The 20,325-nt window shown below is 43.8% G+C and overlaps 1 protein-coding gene across 1 annotated transcript in view; it reads right to left on the bottom strand.

Annotated features, from left to right (window-relative positions):
- CRY1 (cryptochrome circadian regulator 1) overlaps positions 1 to 19,245 on the bottom strand; it is a 33,241-nt gene extending 13,996 nt beyond the window's left edge. The window contains exons 1-2 of the mRNA XM_072348357.1: positions 18,818 to 19,245; positions 766 to 874 (exon numbers count right to left, since the gene is read on the bottom strand). Of these exons, the coding sequence (XP_072204458.1) occupies positions 766 to 874; positions 18,818 to 18,975 (267 nt within the window). The 5' untranslated portion in view covers positions 18,976 to 19,245. The remainder of the gene's footprint in view (positions 1 to 765; positions 875 to 18,817) is intronic.
- Positions 19,246 to 20,325: the final 1,080 nt, after the last annotated feature.

Genomic DNA, 20,325 nt, shown 5'->3' on the forward strand with positions numbered 1-20,325 from the left:
GTATTATCCAGATAAGAAATTATTATCAGTAGCCATTTCTCAAGTTTTGATTTCTCAATGACTCTTTCCTGCAAAAAAAAATTGCTTTTTAATAGCAATTTATGATCAGAGGAGTATGACATCATTAAATACCCTGTGAAGAACAGGAATCTGACAAAATTAACGTTGAGAAAGTTTAATTTTAATTTTGACTTCACCATTTCCATCAAGAACAACTGCAACATACACATAAGCTACTTCAGAAGAATATTCAGCCAAGTGCGGAGAAACAAGAGAGCTAACCCTGCGTTTTGATCAAGCCTATCACCAGTGAAAAGTGTAGAGAACCACTTTGTATGGCTAAAAAAGCACACCAGAGGTTTGGTCTAAATCATGCACTGCTTTTACAGGTCAGACTTTGAATCTCGGAATTCGTGCACATGTTATTTCAGCGGGAACCCAGAAAGGAAAACTTAGTACAGGACACAGCAAAACATGAGAAATTAGTCCTATTTCTGGAGAGAAAAGAATTAAAACTGTATAGTCTAAAAGGAACTTGAGCCAGTTGATGTGCACATTAGAGAGGGACGGATATCCAAACATTGAAAAAACCTGAAAATGCAAAAGCGTATTTAGCGTTTGTGTTGAAAGCAACTTGCGCTTAAGTATACTAGTACAGGAAATAATTCCAGTAGAAACCATTTTGACAGCCATACTCATGGACAGAAATGATCCGTAGGGTAAAAGGAAACCTGTATTTTAGTTGCATGCATTTCTAGCATTTACCTTAAATAGCCTGGGGAAAACATCTGCTGGCTGTCCACGAATAACAAACAAACGTGAATTCAGTTTCCGTAGATTGGCATCAAGATCCTCAAGACATTGAAGCAGAAACCTGCAAAGAAAAGAAAAGAAATGTTTGCTTTCTGAGGTAGACCAAGCAACTTTACAGTAGAAACAGGGACCTAGAGGAACAGCCCAACTGTTATCAGATCTTCCATATTTTGTGTGTATTTTGGTGATGCATGCATGCATGTCACCATTCTAAGTACACTTAGCTTACAGTAGTTCAATAGCTCTTATTAAGCAGCACACAATTGACAAAAATCAAACCGAGCTCTCACTGAAGTTTTCACCTCAATGCTACTCAGTTCCGGAACACGTTAAAAGATACTCAAGTCTTAACTGAATCTGTAAGTGTCTTAAGGGAAAAAATAGCACACCACAAAAAAAAAGAGACAATCAGCTATTGGCATACAGCAATGAAACTTAATCCAAGTGCCTCTTACAACACAGGGGCCTGAACCGTTACTAAAAACAGCATGTCAGGGGACTAGATGGTCACAACTACGCCTTTGGCCTTCACTCATAAAAATAGCCCTGTTTCTAAGGAGGAATGTCACAAACCAGCTATGCCCTCCCTTCAGTTTGTAATGAGCAAATCAGGAAACAAGAAAAAAAAAAGGGGGGGGGGAGAGAATGAAGTTCTGCAGTCTTAAGGTGAAACAAGCAGTTGCACATAGGATGTTAAGACAGATCTACACACCAAAGAATGATTAGTGGATTCAGTAACTAAAGACGGCTGAATATTGTCTGGGAGTAGACAAGAAAACTGACATGAAAACTGAGGCTGGTGGCCACCTATGGAGATATTCAGATGAGCATCCTTCTCCCAGAACCCTCACCAGCATAGTGCTTCCCCTACAGCATTATCTCTGTGACAAAAGTAAGGTTTTAATCAGGAGCTGCTCAAACCCTCTACCACAATGATGTTACTGTGAGGCAAATCATGCGCTGACGAGGGCAGCTGCTAAGTTTTGTGCATGCATGTGCCACTGGATTCCCCACCATCAACCGCAAGTGATACCCTGAGAGACAAAGGAGAGACTCTCCTGCTGGAGGCCATCGTTCCTGTGAGGACCTTCCATAACACCACTACATGTGGGTGTACAAGAGCACAGCAGCTTCTTTGCTGACAACTACGGTATGTGTTTAATGACAGGAACAAAAAATGATGCCAATTCTCTCACTTTGCTAAATTTTGATCTGAAAAAAACAAACCCTCCAAGGCAGGTAGACAATGAAGTAAGATAGGCTGTATCTAAAAAGGAACTTCTGTATAAGAAGTCATTTTAATATTAGATTCTAGTGTAGAATCACATACGCTTCTATTTAAAGAGAATGTGGGCCCTAAGTTTGTAGGCCAAAGTCACTTCCAGGCCTACAATAGAAAGTACAGAGTGTTTTTCTGTTGTTGTTTTTACCGCTGTTTTAAGCTCGGAATTACAGTCTTTATCATGAATCCTGTCCATGTCAATCTTTCTCAGTCTTGTTTCCCAGGAACATATGCACTCACAAACCACTATAAACATGAACTATAGTGTCCCAGGTGGCTTTGGAATGATAGGAGAGATACATTTTTGTTTGAATTTAAACTTCAAGCCACAAAATATAGGGAAAAGGTGTTAAGGAAAACCGGCAAAACAAAATGCTCACAGCTCTTTCAATGCAAGAACTGTCTCAGGAAATTGTGTTTTCCTACTTACTTCCCCCCTGTTTTCTCAACCCACTTTCTTCCTAACTGATCACGGCATACAACTTTAGTCTAGACCTGACACAAAATCCTATTCAAGAAGATTACATGCACTGACCCAGCCTTCAATTCACATCCAAGGTCCCTAAACTTGCCCTTAATACCATTTAATCTCTATTTTGTTGGTTTTCCAATCTTCTCTAATATCTCTCTTCCTATCTCCATAAAACTTTCACATACGTGAAAAAACAACAGTCTAGACTGGAGTTGCCAAATACACTGAGGAAGAGAGGGGAGCAGAGGGGGACACAGGGAAGAAATTACTCTGTTATCAACCCTTCTCACCCAAACAAAACCAGAAGCAAACTAACCAAGTCCCAGCTTAGGCTGCACAACTGTCACTGAGAACACACTGTTCAGAGAAAAAAAACAAATTAAGCCCTAACAACCCCATGGTATTTGTAGTAATAACAGTGCAAAAGAACACTGCTTTCGGATAGGAGAACAGGGGTTCAGCTTACAGCAAACAATTATTCAGAATGAACTTGCAATTTATTAAGCCTATTTGAACCTTTCATCTGGTCTGGATGTGTTTAACAAGATGTGCTGCAAATGATGAAACAAATCTATTTTATTTTCACCAACCATATTTATACAATATCACACCTAAAGGGCATTTTCTTATTAAAATTAGAACAATTTCATCAAAAAAATCCTTCATGCAGATGCTTTTTGCTTTTTTTTTTTTTTTTTATACAGAGGGCTGGAGCTCCTCTCCTGTGAGAAAAGGTTGAGGGAACTGATCTTGTTTAGCTTGGAGAAGGCTCCAGGGAGACCTCACTGTGGCCTTCCAATATTAGAAAGGAACATATAAGCAGGAGGGAGAAAGGCTGCTTACATGGATGGATAGTGATAGGACAAGGGGGAATGGCTCGAAACTGAGACAGGGGAGGTTTAGGTTAGATATTAGGAGGAATTTTTTCACTCAGAGCGTGGTGATGCACTGGAACAGGCTGCCCAAGGAGGCTGTGCATGCCCCATCCCTGGAGGCATTCAAGGCCAGGCTGAATGTGGCTCTGGGCAGCCTGTTCTGGTGATTGGTGACCCTGCACATAGCAGGGGTTTGAAACTCAAGAATCACTGCGGTCCTTTTCAACCCAGGCCATTCTATGATTCCATGATTTTCCTTACTCAGAATCAATGACTTAAGAAGGCTCATTTCTAGACATAACCACTACCAAGAAATTTGTAGCTGAATCAACAACTCATCATAACCTAAGTACCCGTCTTTTTCATGTGTACAGAAGTTCGGTTAAAGGCATGTTCAGATCTAGTTTTAGATATATCTGGGTACAAATTACTTTAAATCCAAATCTCTACATTCCAGAATTCCCACTTTCATCTAACATGCACTTATGTGCAAGGAAGCTGACAGCCATACTAGCTCCTGGGACAACCTCTAAGCCCATCGCTTTCCTTGATATTGGCATAGTATTATAATGCACACCGTAACAAATCAACGTAGCATAGATAACAGATGCGTGTATGTTGGGGAGGAGTAATAACATACCTACAACATGCAGCTCCCCCATAAAACAGTAGCTCTCAGCACTCAACACACTGTTACAGTGCACTATTACAGGATCTGGAAAGAAGAGTTACAGAACTACCCTTCCAAGGTTCCACTTTGAATGGTAGCTCTTGACTACAAGTGAGTGTGGTTCCGAAGGACCAACTCCACGCACGGGTTCAATGCAGAACAGCAAGATGCAGGCATTTTCCTCAGTTGCAGGCATCTAAACAGAACTGGGAGCAGCACTTTAGCACAGACACAGCACTCTTATTTTTCTCACCAAACCCATCAAAAATGCATTCTCTCTTCAGATTAACATACTTCAAAATTAGTCTGTGAACTGGAACATGCGTGAAACCCTCTAATCTCATTAAAAAGTAATCTCTTTTTAGTATAGGAACTCCTGGAGCAAAGTTTCCTAACCAGCTCTGAAGTAACAGCTGCTAGGCTTGAATTCTATTATACTTGCCCCCCCAAGTGCGGCAATTAGGAGCTACTTAAAGAGCTCCCTACAGTAACAGGTCATAGTCCTGAGTCTGCAATCTGCAACAACTTTGTCCTCCCAATCTAACAGAGAAGATGAGAAAGCACTTCCTTTTTCACTTTGAGTAAATACAAGAAGTGCACCACCTAACTTCATTAAAAAGGCACAAAAAGGATGGAACAGATTATTTTAGCAGGTAAGAGCATCAACCCACATTACTTCATCTGAACCAAGTGTTCTGCCTCTCTGCTAAAGCCGGGGAGCAGGAGGGGACTGACCTGAACTAAAACCTGTTTCATTCCTCAGCCACTAAATATTTTACTGTTGAACCAGTATTTCTGAATTCCTCCTCTCTAACCGCTCATCCTCAGGCCAAGCCCTTGATTTCCATCTCTCCAAGAAAGAAAAGCAGCATCACACAACAGGTTCACAGCACTGTGGATATTCAAACACCGCCCAGGCTTTGTCTCTCAGAATTATGTTATGCAGCCTAGTGGCTGCTGCCTTTATTGTCCTGTTCAATTGTCCTGTTCAGCTTTTCTATCAGACTCTGCTTTGTCTTTCAGAGTTTGTGAAGAATGGGATTCTGAAGAATGGGATTCAATAAAAAGAAAGATATTACAGCATCAACCACACTTTTATATTTGAATGAGTGCAGTTTGCAGCATTAGGCACTGATTGCATTAACAGAGCACAAAACATGTACCTGTACACATGGAAAGAGAGACTTGGCCTTTCATACATATCTTCTGTTTTGCCCTATGTTCAGTTGGATCATTATGAAATTCCAGTATCACTTAGGTAAACACGCTTCTCAGATTAGCTTCTACAAGATTTCATCTAATACTGCAACTGTGTGTAAAACACTGACAAGTACCTCAAATTTGATATATTTAATATTTTATCAGCGCATTTTCCTGTTTACCACCAACCAACGCATCTTAGACAGCGCAAGCAGTGTATTCTTATGAAACCATAAGAAGATTAAGCTCAGACAGGATTTAATTGTTATGTACACTCCACAGCATCCTTTGGCAGCTTGCCATAGCAGTATTTTCCTGTTACCAAATCAAGGTCACATAGAGGCATACCTTATTATATTACGTTGTTTCAGTGAATACAGCATACAACTTCATTTCCCCAAAAGGTATACAGTAATACCTCTGCTAGTGAGCTTATACACAAGAGCAGGAAAAAGCTGACTTTATTCAACAGCGGGTACAGAAGACAGCTGGCTGTGGAGCTAACTAATCTCCTGCAGGTTTGCTCTCTAGACAGCTGAGAAAGAATGGATCCTTCACAGTGCAACTCAGGACTTCAGCACCTTTCATAACTTGGTATGAGCTGATCCATGCACAAACCAAGAAGTGCATCGCTGGCCTTTTTTCTTCTGGCATTGACAACCGCTATTATCTTTAAGCCAAAGCAAAGCTGTGATGAATGAAGGAGACAAGATGCACCCAAGCCCAAGTAGAGTTGTGGTATGCATAACTGCTGTGAAATAAGCTCTTAATGAAAAGCAAACAATACAACAACACATTGAACTCTTCAGAAAAGGCTGAAAAAAGGAGTTTCAAACAATAAGCATTGCTTTATTGTGGTTAATCTCCAAACACACCAAACACATTCAAGTTGAGTCCTTTTCAGTGGATCTTCTGGAAGCTAAGCAGCAAAGACCATCTCATTATACTGGACATGAGCCAGCAGCGTGCGCTTGCAGCCCATAAGGCCAAGTTCTGAGCTGCATTAAAAGAAGTGGGGGGGGGAGGGCAGCAAGGAGAGGGAAGTGATTGTCCCCCTCTACTCAGCTCTTGTGAGACCCCATCTGGAATACTGCGTCCAGGCCTGGGGCCCTCATTACAAGAGAGATATGGAATCTCTGAACGGGTCCAGAGGAGAGCCACTAAGAAGATCAGAGGGCTGGAGCACCTCTCCTATGAAGAAAGGTTGAGAGAACTGGGCTTGTTTAGCTTGGAGAAGAGAAGGCTCCAGGGAGACCTCATTGTGGCCTTCCAGTACTTGAAGGGAGCATGTAAACAGGAGGGGGAAAGGCTGTTTATGTGGGTGGATAGCGATAGGACTAGGGGGAATGGTTTGAAACTGAGACGGGGAGGCTTAGGTTAGATATTAAGAAGTTTTTCACACACAGGGTGGTGATGCACTGGAACAGGTTGCCCAAGGAGGCTGTGGATGCCCCATCCCTGGAGGCATTCAAGGCCAGGCTGGATGTGGCTCTGGGCAGCCTGGTCTGGTGGTTGATGACCCTGCACACAGCAGAGGGTTTGGAACTAGATGGTCATTGTGGTCCTTTTTTCAGGCCATGCCACTCTATGATTCTATGATGTCATATGTGTAGCTTCACCCAACTCCAACTATAACATGCAATACTATTCTATTAAAAAGACAAAATAATTTGAATCTAATCGAGCTTACACTAAGACACAGATCCATTATTTCCTTCCATATTATTTTCATTAATTTCTTCAGCAGCGAGCTAGCTTTTCAAGGGTACCACTACCCAAAAGAAAGGAATACACAGAAGATGTCCTATCAAAAGGTGTCCTAATTCAAGAGACGTGCATAAACTCTCCAGAAGCAACCTATATTTGGCTCCTATTTTGTGATCCCTACTTCACAGTAAATAGCGTATCTAGTCTTTGTAAAGATCTGGATCTGAGCTCTGCACTTAGAGAACACCTATTACTCATCCAGACTCATTCCCATTTAACAAGCAACAAACAACTCAGATTACTTGTTACAAAGGTCAGCTTTCTGATGATAAGAGACTAACAGGCTCACAGTTCAAGTCTCTTCTCCACAGTCTTCCACTCTAATGTATGTGTTCCACGTTCACTTTTCCCTAGCTCTTTAATTCCAATCTGCTGAAATTCTCATGACTTGACTTAACTCCTTATGCTGACTCTTTCCAGAATGAAACTACGTGGATCCATAGAAGAAAAGTCAGGAACAAGCAACCGTATCTGCAGCATGGACAGCTGGGGAAATAGGACCTAAAAGCAAATTATAAAACGTAGCTACTTGACAGTACAGCTGTGTTCACATTTAAATAAAACTTACAGCTCCCTATTCTCATGTACCCACATAGCCTTATTTAAACGAGCTGCTCATAAGGCTTCATGTAATTAAACCAGAGCTGGCCTGATTTTATTCCTTTTGCTGAACAAAGTAGTTCAGTCACATTACTCTCCAGAATCCCACACTGTCTACGAGAAAATAACAGCCAAGGCTCATTTCAAAAGAATAAAAGAGACTGGGACTCCAGCAAGGCACAATCCTGCAGCCTGATTCAGGACAAGTCCTGTACTATCCTTCACTTTAACAGAGCTTTTATAAAAACTTTCCTTACATGGAAGTAAGCTTTGAAGGTTACAATTGTTGCCTAGAAGTTTTTACAGACTTCCCTCATTGCTTCTTTTTTTTGGTAAAATAAACGTATTTCTCAACTACACAGTATAAATCACAAGTCTCTGGTTTCCCAGATCAGAACAATCTATTACATCAATTGAATAGACTAAGGATACAGATAAACTGAACTAGCATACACAAGAATTAGCAGAATGCTTGAAAGATAGAAAATATCTGAAGTTCTTCATTAAAAGCAACTGGATTTAATCTCTCTATCGCTGGCCTCCTGCTGGCCAGCCAATCAGCATCACCATCGCTTCCTACTGCTGCTCTAATGAACCAACAAGGCCAAAAGCTTCTGAATGGGCTGCTGAAAACTGAAATTCACACCCAAATACAAGGTAAATACATAGAAATCTTCTCATATTCCTGAGGAAAAAAAAAAAAAACAAACAAAACACCACAGGAAGAATCGATGTTTTTAAGAACCCCCCAAAACCCCAAATAACAGCTCTGTTTTTGAAGCTGCACAAATCCAGAAGTGCTCCTTTGTGTCCCCAGCTCTCTCCTTGTATGAGCAGGAAATGATTCCCTTCACTCTGCAGGGGCCTTCCATATCAAAGTCGGAAACTGACAAAAAAAGATGCACTGAGCTCAGTAATGTAAGCACTGGTATAGGAAACAGAAATGTAGTTCATGAGATAATAGGTGAAATCATAAATTCGAGTAACGTTTAGGTAAACATCTAGACAAACACACTAACCAATCTGCCTGTTGGTCAGGAGCAACACCACGGTCAAGGAGCAACATGTAATACTCCACTTGAAGAAACTGAATTTAGTTTATCTAAAATAAGTTATTGCAGTGGCCCACGTAAGTGTACTACGTCACTAAAAAGTGATATCCAACCGTCTCTTAAGAAGTGAAGATGATTCAGATGGATTACTTTATGAAAAATGCAGTCTTTATAAGAACTGTGTTTTTTCTATTTTAGCTTCCTACCCGTTGCTTTCAGAAGAAGCAAATGAATTGTCAAAGAACAACACCATCACAGATTCTTGACTGTAGAAATAACGGCAGGCAGCTGGAAAACAATGTCCTCCACACTATCAGTTTTTTCCAGTTTGCTTGTGCCAGGCTCGGAATTAACGGCACCACAGGAGATGCAGAAGGGAGCACTGCCAATGTAAACACAAATGGAAGGCACAGGATGGGACGCTCCATGCCCGCCTTCCCAAAAGTGGATAACTGTCAGTGGAGACAAAGTGCTTAAAAACCAAGAAGTGCAGTGAAATACCAAGCAAACTGCTGGCATTCCAGGGAGGAGATGCATCTCTTAAGAAACCATATATATATATATATTTGCTTTAAAGCTGATTCTATAGATGAAAACGATAGGGGAACACTTGTAGTCTCTGAACTAAAAACTTGCTTAATCACCACTGACGAGTATTATTGCTATGCAGAGCCTCACACAAGAGAAGATTTTCCTTCTCCACTGGAGGTCAAACTGAAGAAAAAAAACAAACCTTATCTGCTTTCATCCCCGCACTTCAAGGTCAAGGGAAAAGATAAGGAGGGGAGAAAGAAACAAAAAGAAGCCTCCGAACTCCGCAGCTTTCATTACTGCATTGCTCATAACCTGATCATTTCCTTATGCCGTTTGTAAGAAGAACATTTCAATATGAATCAACAAAAATAGTTTCTTAAAGTAGGTCGTTGCTGCAGCAACCAGTTGGCTGTTTGGACTACTCCCTGCCACAATGACCTACTTTTCTAGTTATATGTAACTGTTATAGTAGGAGCTGTAATTCTAGTTCACTTCCGAAGGGTTGCGAGAGGATTTATAACTTGCAGTTGAACTTTATTCCTAACAAAGACAGATAAAAGCTGCGAGCGTTTACCAGAAGCAGATCGGTTCTGCTCCTACGTTGTATTTAGAAGCACTGCCACCAAAAGGTTAAATGAAATCTAATACTCAAAAAGCACGCAGCCAATATGCAAAATTGGGAGCTGACAAAAAATAGAAAGGGAAGCTGTCAAAACAAACAGCTACTTGTGAACTACGTGTTCCAAGGCAGCGCCAGTGTCTGGCAGCAGTCTTTCTACATAGATAGGCTTCTCAGAAGCTAATAAGCACTATCTAGAGCTGTGCTTAAAGATCATTTTAAATCTGCACAAAGGACAAAAAACTTCTGTGAACGACAGGTAGAGCTAACCTGTTTCTGAACCTTATTTAACCCTGCAGGAAGGGTGCAGTAGGAACATACAAGGATACAACCAAACCCAGGAAGTAACACTGACAAAGGCTTAACTCCCTGCTTGCTGTTGCTATGGATGGGCATTATCCTTACAACAAAGGAAAAAAAGATTACTGGTACTTCATTGAAAGGTATCCTAACCTCGTAGAGAAAATAAAGATCATCTTTATCTTATCATCTAAGCTGACAGAGATTCACATTTCAATCACACCGTGCATAGGTATTTCTGATAAGTCTATACAACACCAAGTTCAAAAGCTTACACTCGAGTTAAATTTCATGAGGTAAGCACAAGAAAATATCACTTTCAAGGCAACACAGTCCAACAGAAGGCAAGCTATGTAGTACCATGCAGAGCATCCTAATTATAACCTCAGTTAGTAGAAAGGTTCTGACACGCACGGTTCATATTCCAAATGCACGAAAACAATGCACATGCACCACATCCCTCCAAAGGCTGCTTTACCTTTAGTCGTCTTAAATGTTTTAAGTTCAGAAGGGAGAAAAACCGGAACCAATGAGAACAGCACTTGCAAGGGGAAAAGTTCCTGAATTCTCTCCAAACCTTCATTTTTGGAACAAATCAAATATAATGACTGTACTCCTGTAAATATTATCCTCCCCAAGGAGAACAGTAAAGAAATAAAATATAAATATTTATTTACTTTACCAGCACACTGGATGAGCAGTACAACAGCAGCCAGGGCATCTGCAAAGATAGGATTCCGGAGGAAGGATGTAGCAGGAGAAGATAAAAATGTGAAATGATTAAAATAAAACAGAAAGGTTGTTGCTGCAAGAGCAGCATTCGATCACTAGTAATGCTGCTCAGTTTGAAAGCCTGACCTCCAGTGCCAAAACTGCAAGGTCTGCTGTGCTGTCTCCTATAGAAGAAACACAGAACTCTGGTAAGACCATCAGTAAATGCAGAATTGAAGAACCTTTCCTTGGCAAGCGAATGAGTCTCAGGGCTGGCAGTTAAAAAAAAGTATGCTGGAGATTTCATCAATGTCACCCGACAAGTATTCATGAGAATTAAAACCAAAATACAACCTCACCTCCATCCAAAGACCCCACCAGAACTTGGGTGACAAAAATTCCCCTTTAGAATACAAGGGGAAATAGAAAAACAAACCTTCAGCTCAAAGGAAACCCACAATAGAACATCATAAAGATTTTTCTCCATTCTTCAATACATCCAACATACTGGAGAGCAAATATAAGCTATTTTTAAGGTCAGCTGCTCTATGAGCTGGAGTCCCACCGTTCTTCAAACATGTGTCCTGTACTTCAGAACTGCAGACACTGCAAAACTGAGATAAGCTTGCCATGGTGCTGTAGTGCATAGCATAACTGTGACTGTCTGACACACTACACAAGGCATGAAGCGGCCTACATGAAAGAGTTACCTACCAATGTTCTTGTTTTTTCCAATCATGGCTGCCCTCTCTCTTCTTTTGATCCCTCTTCTGCCCCTCTCTCAATTGCAGCTAAGGACAATCTGGAACTAATTTCAGAGTTCTCTTGGACTTGCTGTTGTAACTGTGCACCCTCCTTGCAAATCAACTTGCTCCCTCATTTCACATAAAACCAGTTCGACTTCTCACCACTGGTAGCTCTCCTCATGTCTGCTATTTCAACACAAGACATGCAGTAGTTTAACCTTTACCTGTAAGGTAAGCAGAGCATTGGCATCTGTATTAAGAAAAAAGTTCTGCAACTGCAGGTGTGCACAGACTCTTCACTGCAAAAAGAATCAACACATTTCCCCGACCATGGGTTCCATACTTGGAAGGAGACACCATGTGGTCAGGACTTCCTTCTAGTGCTTGCACATGTACAGAACCCAAACTGGAGGATGCTTCCTTGCCATAGCACCTAGCTCCACACACTAGGAAATACGGCTGATTACAACCAACGTAGTTACTATCCAAACTTTTCAAGTGCAAACACAATGAAAAAGATAACAGAAAAATCCAAGTATTCATAACAGGAGTTGTTTCTAAGTAGCTCATGTCATCGGTATTTCCTCTCCGTTAGCAAAGAATCAATAACAATCCACATTCATGCTTTACAGCTCCCACATTTCAACTTCCAGATTTTCTTTCCCCACCCACCCAGCATTGCTGGTTTTCATTTGTAAAGGACAGGAGTTTGTATCAAATCCATAGCACAAGAACTTTCCCTTTTCTAAGCATACAAATTCACACTGCAAGATGAATGTGACTGAGCAGGAGAGGAAATCAAGGAACATGAAGGTTATGGAAGTTTTCAAAGCAGGCCCACGCTTCAGTAACAGGAAGAAGCAATGCTGAACTCAAAAGCTCAAATGCAAACGTGACATGCTTGTCACTTCAGAAATGAGATCTGCTGGAAATAGTTACTATCCAGATCAATGTTCAACTGACGAAGTCCTTTCCCTCTTTGGTACTTTGAACAAGTTCCATCCCACAGCAGCAAATTTGTTGTGTTAGCACTTTTCAAGAAACTACGAGCTGCAGTTTTGATACCTGAACTGCTTTCTGAAGCCATAGCACGAAATCCCTACTTCCTACTCAAGACAGTCAATATAGACATTTGGACCTTTCAAACACTAATGCAAATTGAAAAGCAAAAAGATCTCAGTTCACAATTCAAGAAAAAAGTGCATATTTTAGTAAGTTATGTTGACTGCAGCTCTGCCACTGTCTCCAACAACACCTACAAGCATTTGTTTAAAGCATGAGCCATTAGCGTGTCCATAACTGCTCCAATGGTACACACAGGCTTTTGCTGGAGTTACCTCCATTTACACAGTCAAAACAGAACTCTGCAATATTGACCTATTTTCCCTGGTCCTTTCTGCACTATCTTTGACTAAACCTTTACCCTGTGAAAAACAACAGTCACATGCACATTAAACTCCAAAGTAGTGGGAAGCAACTGCTTAAAGGTGACCTGAAAAATATATGGAGGCTTTGGGGTCAGAAGAACATTGCAATTGTAGTTCACTCATTGTCCTAGATTGCAAATAACCTGAGAGTCACAGGTACATGGAAGCACATGAACTAACCATGCTCCACATTCAAAGTTGTGAAAACTTTAAGTGTATTTCACCAAAATATCCTACAACTCATACCACGCTAATCAAGTCCTCTTGTATGTAACCACAGGAACTGCTGTCAAATCTGCATCATATGAAGCCTATAAAACACAAAGCCACAAACTCCACATGGCTTACACAACCAATCCAGGCTTAAACTGACTTCTGCCTTTTGAATTTGCTATGGGAACACTAGAATCACAAGAAGCCCTGAAGTGAAGGGTTTCTTTCAGCATACAGATTAATACATTACAGACCTCAGTGCCGCTTCTGCACTGAAAAAACGGCTGACTTCACCAGCAGCTTGACCTTCCTCCTATCACTCGTTATATAACTGACCTGAAAGCCTGCCAGGAACCGAGTGGGTATGGAAGAGAACCACTTTCCTTGAAAATAAGGCTTTCATTCTGTAGATTAGCTGTCATAAATGAAACCGTTCGGGTGGCACAATGCAAACAGCTCTCCTGCGATATTTGCATAATGAAATATCTTTCAAGAGTATCTGCTATTTGTAGCATTTAGGACATTTGTCACAAGCTGGAGGGAAATATGCTTTCTAACAGAAAAATGAAAGAGAAAGACAAAGTAAAATTTTGTTTTCAAGAGCTGACGCAGAATTTATTGATACTGACACGTGTTGATCAGTTAAGAACAAATCTGCATTCTTGATTGCATAAAAAAAGCTGTCTGCACAGATAGCATTTGTGTGTGGTTTGTCACCCTCTCCTTTCCACAACCAGAGGACATAGCAGCACAAGCTACAGACAGATCACCTCCCCCTAATCAAGTGAAGAATGCAGTTTATTGATGCTTTGGTACAGTGACAAATTAATGCAGAGAAATAATTCTAGTCCCAAAGAAGACAAGTAATCCTATGGACTTGTTTGTAGAACACATCTCCCTTGATCTCAGTCACAAAGTCCACATGCTCCTCTTACATATCAAGAATAATTTACCCAGACTGTGCAGCCCTTAAACACGGTATAAAACCAGGTCTCCAAAACCGCTTTACTTGAGGAAGTAGATTCCTGCAAGACCCTTCTTGCAGCCACCAAACACATTGTATAAAAGCTGACTGGAATTGTTCTGGCCTAAAACCACCACCCAGAAAAACATCGTACTGAGCCCTTTATGTAAGATTTGGTTTGCAGTACCACCCGCTCTCCCCAGAGCGACCAGCACAGACTTGTTACCTGGTTTAATAACAGTTACATTACAGAATCTGGTGATACAAAGCTATTCACCGCAAGAAACAGGCAAGCATAGGGTAATTTCTCAGCCAGCAGAGTTATTTCTCACCTTCTGACAGCATGATAAAAAATAAATTGGGCCTTTCTCCTCACACAGTAAAGAGGCCAGTACTTATTTTCAACAATAAAACTTCAAAGGGTGTCAACAAATGGAGAAACCACAGAAGAAGCCAATAATCGCCTTCTGCAGAACACCCAGTGGTTACCACGCACAAACGTCACAGGCTACAGTTACATGGCCATCTCCATCCACAGCCAAGCCATGAAAGGAAGGCACCTGTCCCTCCCACTCCTACCTCTCCATGGCTACCACCACCACCAGCCTGTCATGGCACAACCTAATCCTACCAAAACCAGGCATTAATCTGTCCTCGACAGCCCAATGAGCTAACCTGGTTCACCAGAGGGCTGCACCGACAGTAGCACAAGAGGGTGGAACCAGCCCTTTCATCAGCAGTGTGGGATTAAAGCTGCGAGGACAAACGTCAGCACGGCTCAGTGACGTACTTTGCAAATTACAGGAGTAGCTCGTATAACATTGTAAACTAACTTACGGATAGGATGCAGAGGGTTTCCCCAATCTAACAGGACGCACCGCAACACCCTAACCTGATCGAGTGACCTCTAAAACCAAGTTACTACTCCTAAATAATAGACTTAGAAATTTACAGATTAATTACCCTTAATTTAGAGGGCTGGCTGAACAAAAGTTCTGCAAGTTACGCACTGAACGGGCACTGACACAACTCGTTGAATGGCACGACAGGTATGTCTGCAACATAGCACCAGCTTCACCTGAGGACCTCAGACACATGAGCAATAGCAGCTGAGATTGGCTCATGTAAAAGGAACCCCAAGAATCTGCAGAATATTTATAAACTAACATTTCTCCCAAGGCTGATGCATGCCTGGCTTCGTATCTCAAGGACCACAAGTCTTGTCATCTATGTACGTACTTTAGGTGACTGGCTTGATGTTCAGTATTTCACAAATCAAAGAGTCTCAATCTTAAGCATCAGACCATGATAACAGAGGGAGATTCACTGAATCAAACCTGTTTATTGTATGTGAGAGCGGTAGGAAAAAAAAACCTGCTAACAAAATTATTTGGAATGATTTCAGTGTTAAACTGTACTCTGTCTTTAATTCAGATAGGTGAAAACTGTGCATTACTACTTGTGGTGAAATGCTCGATGTGGGAAAGGGAATTAGATTTTGTGTACCTGCTAAGACTGTTAGAGAGCATCCAGAGGGCAAACCACTTCCTTCACGACCTGAAACTACGGGCGTATTCTCAAAACCAGATGTAAAGAACAGCAAAAGTGAACTGATGCCTCAAAAAGATGCTCAAGTATTAAATGTTCAAAGCAATCTTCAACTTCCAGGAACTGCAGTGAACATCCTGGAAATTAAATGTTTGTTTCGGCCTTTAGTTTTTAATACACTTTGAGGTATTGGCATGAAAAAAAGATCACACCTCTTCCTTCTCCTAAATCAACAGGACTATCTGGCACAACAGCAACAAACTTAGCGAGATGCTGAACGCATCAATATTCTCATAGAGGTCTATGAGATTTATGATACGCCTCATTTTTCTTATTCATAAAAAGAAAGTTATTATCTCCAGGGATGATTAAAAAGGGAAGTTCAAGGATTGGCAAGATTACATTATGTATCATGTAAAATCAGCTGCTGTACACCAGCCTTTCAACTACCACATCAAAAACATAGACGCAGACTCAAAAAACCCAAATTAAACAAGTAAATAATTAGCCAGAGTAAACCCTTATCCAGCAGCTAATGGAATGTTTGCATTTCTTTTTCCATATTTTGATCAAGTGCCATTTTGTACAAAACTTGGGCTAACGAAACCCTCCCCTAAATCATGTCGCTAACGTGAGATTCCATTCTCCTTAATATGGAAAAGTCTGTGAGAACATGCCAGCACATTTTTTTCTTAAGTAGGTAATGGTTACTTGCTGGAGTATGGAAGTTACATTCTTTACCTATTCTGTAGGCACAATTAGACACACGCTGTGTGTGGTGCCAGAAGTTTAAGGGCAGTTATCAAAATCTAAGCAGTTTTCTATTTGGCATTTTCCCCTAGCATTTCCCCATCGCCTTCTTCCTCATACTGGGTAACCACTCTCATGCAAGCCTTTATCTGTGAGTGACACGGGAGAACTCATTACACAGGAATGCACGTCTCAATGCAAGTACATCGTCGTGATTTATTTAACAGCCCGAGAGAACAAACAATAATAACAAGCAGAAAAGAACCAGAAAAATGAAAGAAGTTGATGAAGGCCCTCGTGTCTGTTACATAGCATTCATGATTTTAGAACAGGTAGGCTGCATGCCAGGAGAAAGGAGGTCAGTAAGGCCATGTGACTTGCTTGGTAATTAGGCTTGCTCAATAGTGCAGTTACACAAAAATATTAGTTCATGAGTGTTACATGACTGTTTAAAGAGAAAAGTTCACCAGCGATGTATTCAAGGTTGCAAGGTTTAAAACACATTTTCAAAATGAATCATAACTGTTGAGCCTGCAGAGTAACAGTACTGCTTCCAACAAGAAGATGAACCTCCTGTTTTCCTAGTGTTCACTGTTAGTCATACTTCAACCTCCAATAGACAAGAGTTTTGCTCAGGTCAGTGGAGCAATAAACTCAGCATAACAGAAACCCTTGGTGTAAACCTACCCAAACCAAGGAAAGATCATAGTAAACCCACTGCAAAAGGTTAAATCTGACTCATCTTCCAAATGCTGAGGGGTTTCTGCACCTTATCTCAAACAATATGTAGTTTTGACTAATGCAGCACCCTACAGCACAGACATGCAAGCAAGTATGTTACTAATGGTCACTCAGTGACCAAGGAGATGTGGGCGTTTGGTTATCAGTTACAAGTGCTAAATGAGACTGGCAAGCCAAAAAAACTGCATCATGAGTCTTGAGTATGCATGCTATGAGAGTGTGCATTACCATCAGTTAAAAATAGCGCATTAAAACCACTGAAACCTAAAATGGACCAAACTACTAAGTGTTCATTTCAATATGACTTTATGGAGCTCATTCTAACAGAGCTCCGTCAATCACCTACTCTATAAAAATTAATGTATTTCTTCAAACTTGGAAAAGAAAGGCCTTACAAAACTGGGCTACGAAGGCAGGGAGATCATAAGTCAAAGCCATGTACAGCTCATGCCCTGAGGTATACAAGTCCCAGGAGGCTGCCTGAAGTGCTCAGGATAGCAGAGTCAGAGCTCACTCTCCTTCTGCAGGCCATTAACTGAAAAAGATAATTTTCTTCAAAAGCAAAATGCAGTGTAGGGACTGTCCTTTAGAACACCAAAGTAAACAACTTAGTCAAAGCAGATGAAGTGTCAAGGACTGTACTGGCTGAAGCTCATATTAAGTGGCCACTGAAGAACCAGAGCTGTAGCACTACAGACACGAGCTTCCTTTTGCTAGAGTCCAAGTCCATATCTGTCCATTCACAGCTCGGGGATCACAACCCAACGGCCTGGTGCTAAGCAGCATTTCAGTTGCAAAACACATCAGAAACCTATGAAGTATTCCTAAGACGTGATTTCCTTAGCACTCGGGCCTGTTCCCATTGCCCAGATTCTTCTAAAAGTTAAGCACTGCCCATGCTTTGTCCATAAAGATCAACACTGCTGAGCATGAGTGTTCAGTATGCAAAAGGAGCTATTCCTTTAAAAGCAAATAAACAAAAAGCTACCGTGAGAGAAATGTGCAATGCACCTTGGATACGGGATAAATGATAACTGAAGTTATTACTGAACGCTATGAGCCTCGTTGTCAGTGGAAGTGAAGCGCCCATCTAGAAAAGGTTAACGTAAGAAATCTTAGTATTTCTATCCCCCGAAAAGCAGAGGCAGGGCCACAAGTCGAATCCAAAGCGAGAGAAGTCGCGGGGTCCGAAGGAAACCATCCTGGAGGAGAACCGAGCGGAATGGAGCACCGGACCATCCTAACTCCGTCCCCGGCTCATGACGTGACGCACAGCCGTCACGCCGCGCCCGCTCGATACGGGGCATCGCTCAGCCCCGCGCCGCGCCCCCGACGGGACGGGTGGCGCCGAGCCCCGCGCTCACCGCCCGCGCGCGGGGCCGCAGCCGCCGAGCGACGCCCGGAGCGCCCCTACGGGGGGCAGCCCCGTTAGCCGCTCCTTATATGGCGCTCACGGAACGTCCCTCGCCCCGCGCCGAGTCTCCCAGCGCGGTCGCCCGGCGCTTCCCCCGCCCGCGGCCGGTCCCCGCTCACCGCCAGCGGTTGATGCCCACGTTGGAGGAGCCGGCGAACCAGGGGTCCAGGATGTAGACGCAGCGCACGGTGTCGGCGCCCCGGATGCACTCCCGCAGCGCCGGGTTGTCGTGGAGCCGCAGCCCCTTGCGGAACCAGTGCACGGCGTTCACCCCCATGCCGTGCTCATGGCCCGGCGCCCGGGCGAGCAGGGGGCGGCCGCCGCCCCGCGCGGAGCGGGGGGCAGAGCGGCGCGAGGGCTCTAGGACCCGGCGGAGGCGGCCACCCGACGGGGACGCATCACCCCGCGGAAGACCCGCGGCTCGGCGGGACGGGACGGGCTCGGGAACGGGGAGCGGCCGCGCAGCTCTCCTCGTGCCGCGCCGCCGACGGCCGCCGCCTCGCCGCTCGCCCTGTGACTGCGCCGGGGCTCCGCCGGGCGCCCCGCCCCGCCCCTCGTCGCCGATTGGCCGCCTCCGCCCCCACGTGACCGCCGGCCCTCACGTTTCTGAAGTGTGTTCGCTGCCGGCCGCGGCGGGAGGTGGCGCAGCGCGGCGGGAGGTGGCGCAGCGCGGCGGGATTCCCGCCCAAGATGGGCGGCGCGAGGGGGCGGCGGGACGGTGGGCGGATGGAGGGGCTGGAGGGGCTGGAGGAGCTGCCGCTCCGGGCGCGTGCCCGAGCACTGTTATGTATCGCGCTCTGCGCGCTCCCGCTGAGGGTGGCGCGCATGCGCGGCGATACCGCGCTGCTCCCCTCGGGCGACCCTGCTTTCCCCCTTATCCCTGTCCCACCCCTCACGTCTCGCTGCGGGTCTGGCGGCGCCGAGCCGGAGCGCCCATTCCCGCTCCGCCTTCCCCCGTCCCAGCCGACGGGCCGCTTATGTAAGGCCTACGCAGCCACACAGCCCGCACGCACGGCGCCCTCCCCCCCCTCCCCCCCTCCAGCGGCGATTACAAAACTGCCAAGTAGGCGGGCACGGCGGGGCTGTTCGTTCGTTATTCCTAACTCGGTGTTTGTTTAAGAAGGTCGGAACTCCCCTCTCCGAGCGGCCCGGAGCTCCGTCTCTCGGCCCCGAGCCCTGACGGGGCTGAGGCACCGAGCAGCGGCAGGCAGCCCGCCGCCAGCTCCCGCTCCCCGCAGCCCTCCCTCGAGGGTTTCGTAACCGCCGCTCCCCGAGCCGTGCTCGCTGCAGGCTGAGCCACAGCCACGGTCAGCCCTGGTATAAAGCACGGCCTTCTTCCTTGTTAGGCCGTCGGGATGCGGTTCAGAAACGGAAGGGAGGGGAAGAATATATTAATTAAGGTGTGTAAGCTCCGGAGGCTCTCTGAGCAAGAAGGGAAATACGGCCACGGTTAATCAAGGATAATCTTGCTCACCTCACTGCTGTGCTCTCCTGCAAGAGACTTGCTGAAGGAGCACTGTATGCTCGTGTAGTGCAGGCCGTGAGAACAAAATCAAGAGGGGAGAGTCAGAAAAGGATAACAGCAGTGACATGCTAGGAATTGAACGTGAAGTACATACATCAATTA

The sequence above is a fragment of the Excalfactoria chinensis genome, chromosome 1 (assembly GCF_039878825.1).
Source record: "Excalfactoria chinensis isolate bCotChi1 chromosome 1, bCotChi1.hap2, whole genome shotgun sequence".
Taxonomy (NCBI): domain Eukaryota; kingdom Metazoa; phylum Chordata; class Aves; order Galliformes; family Phasianidae; genus Excalfactoria; species Excalfactoria chinensis.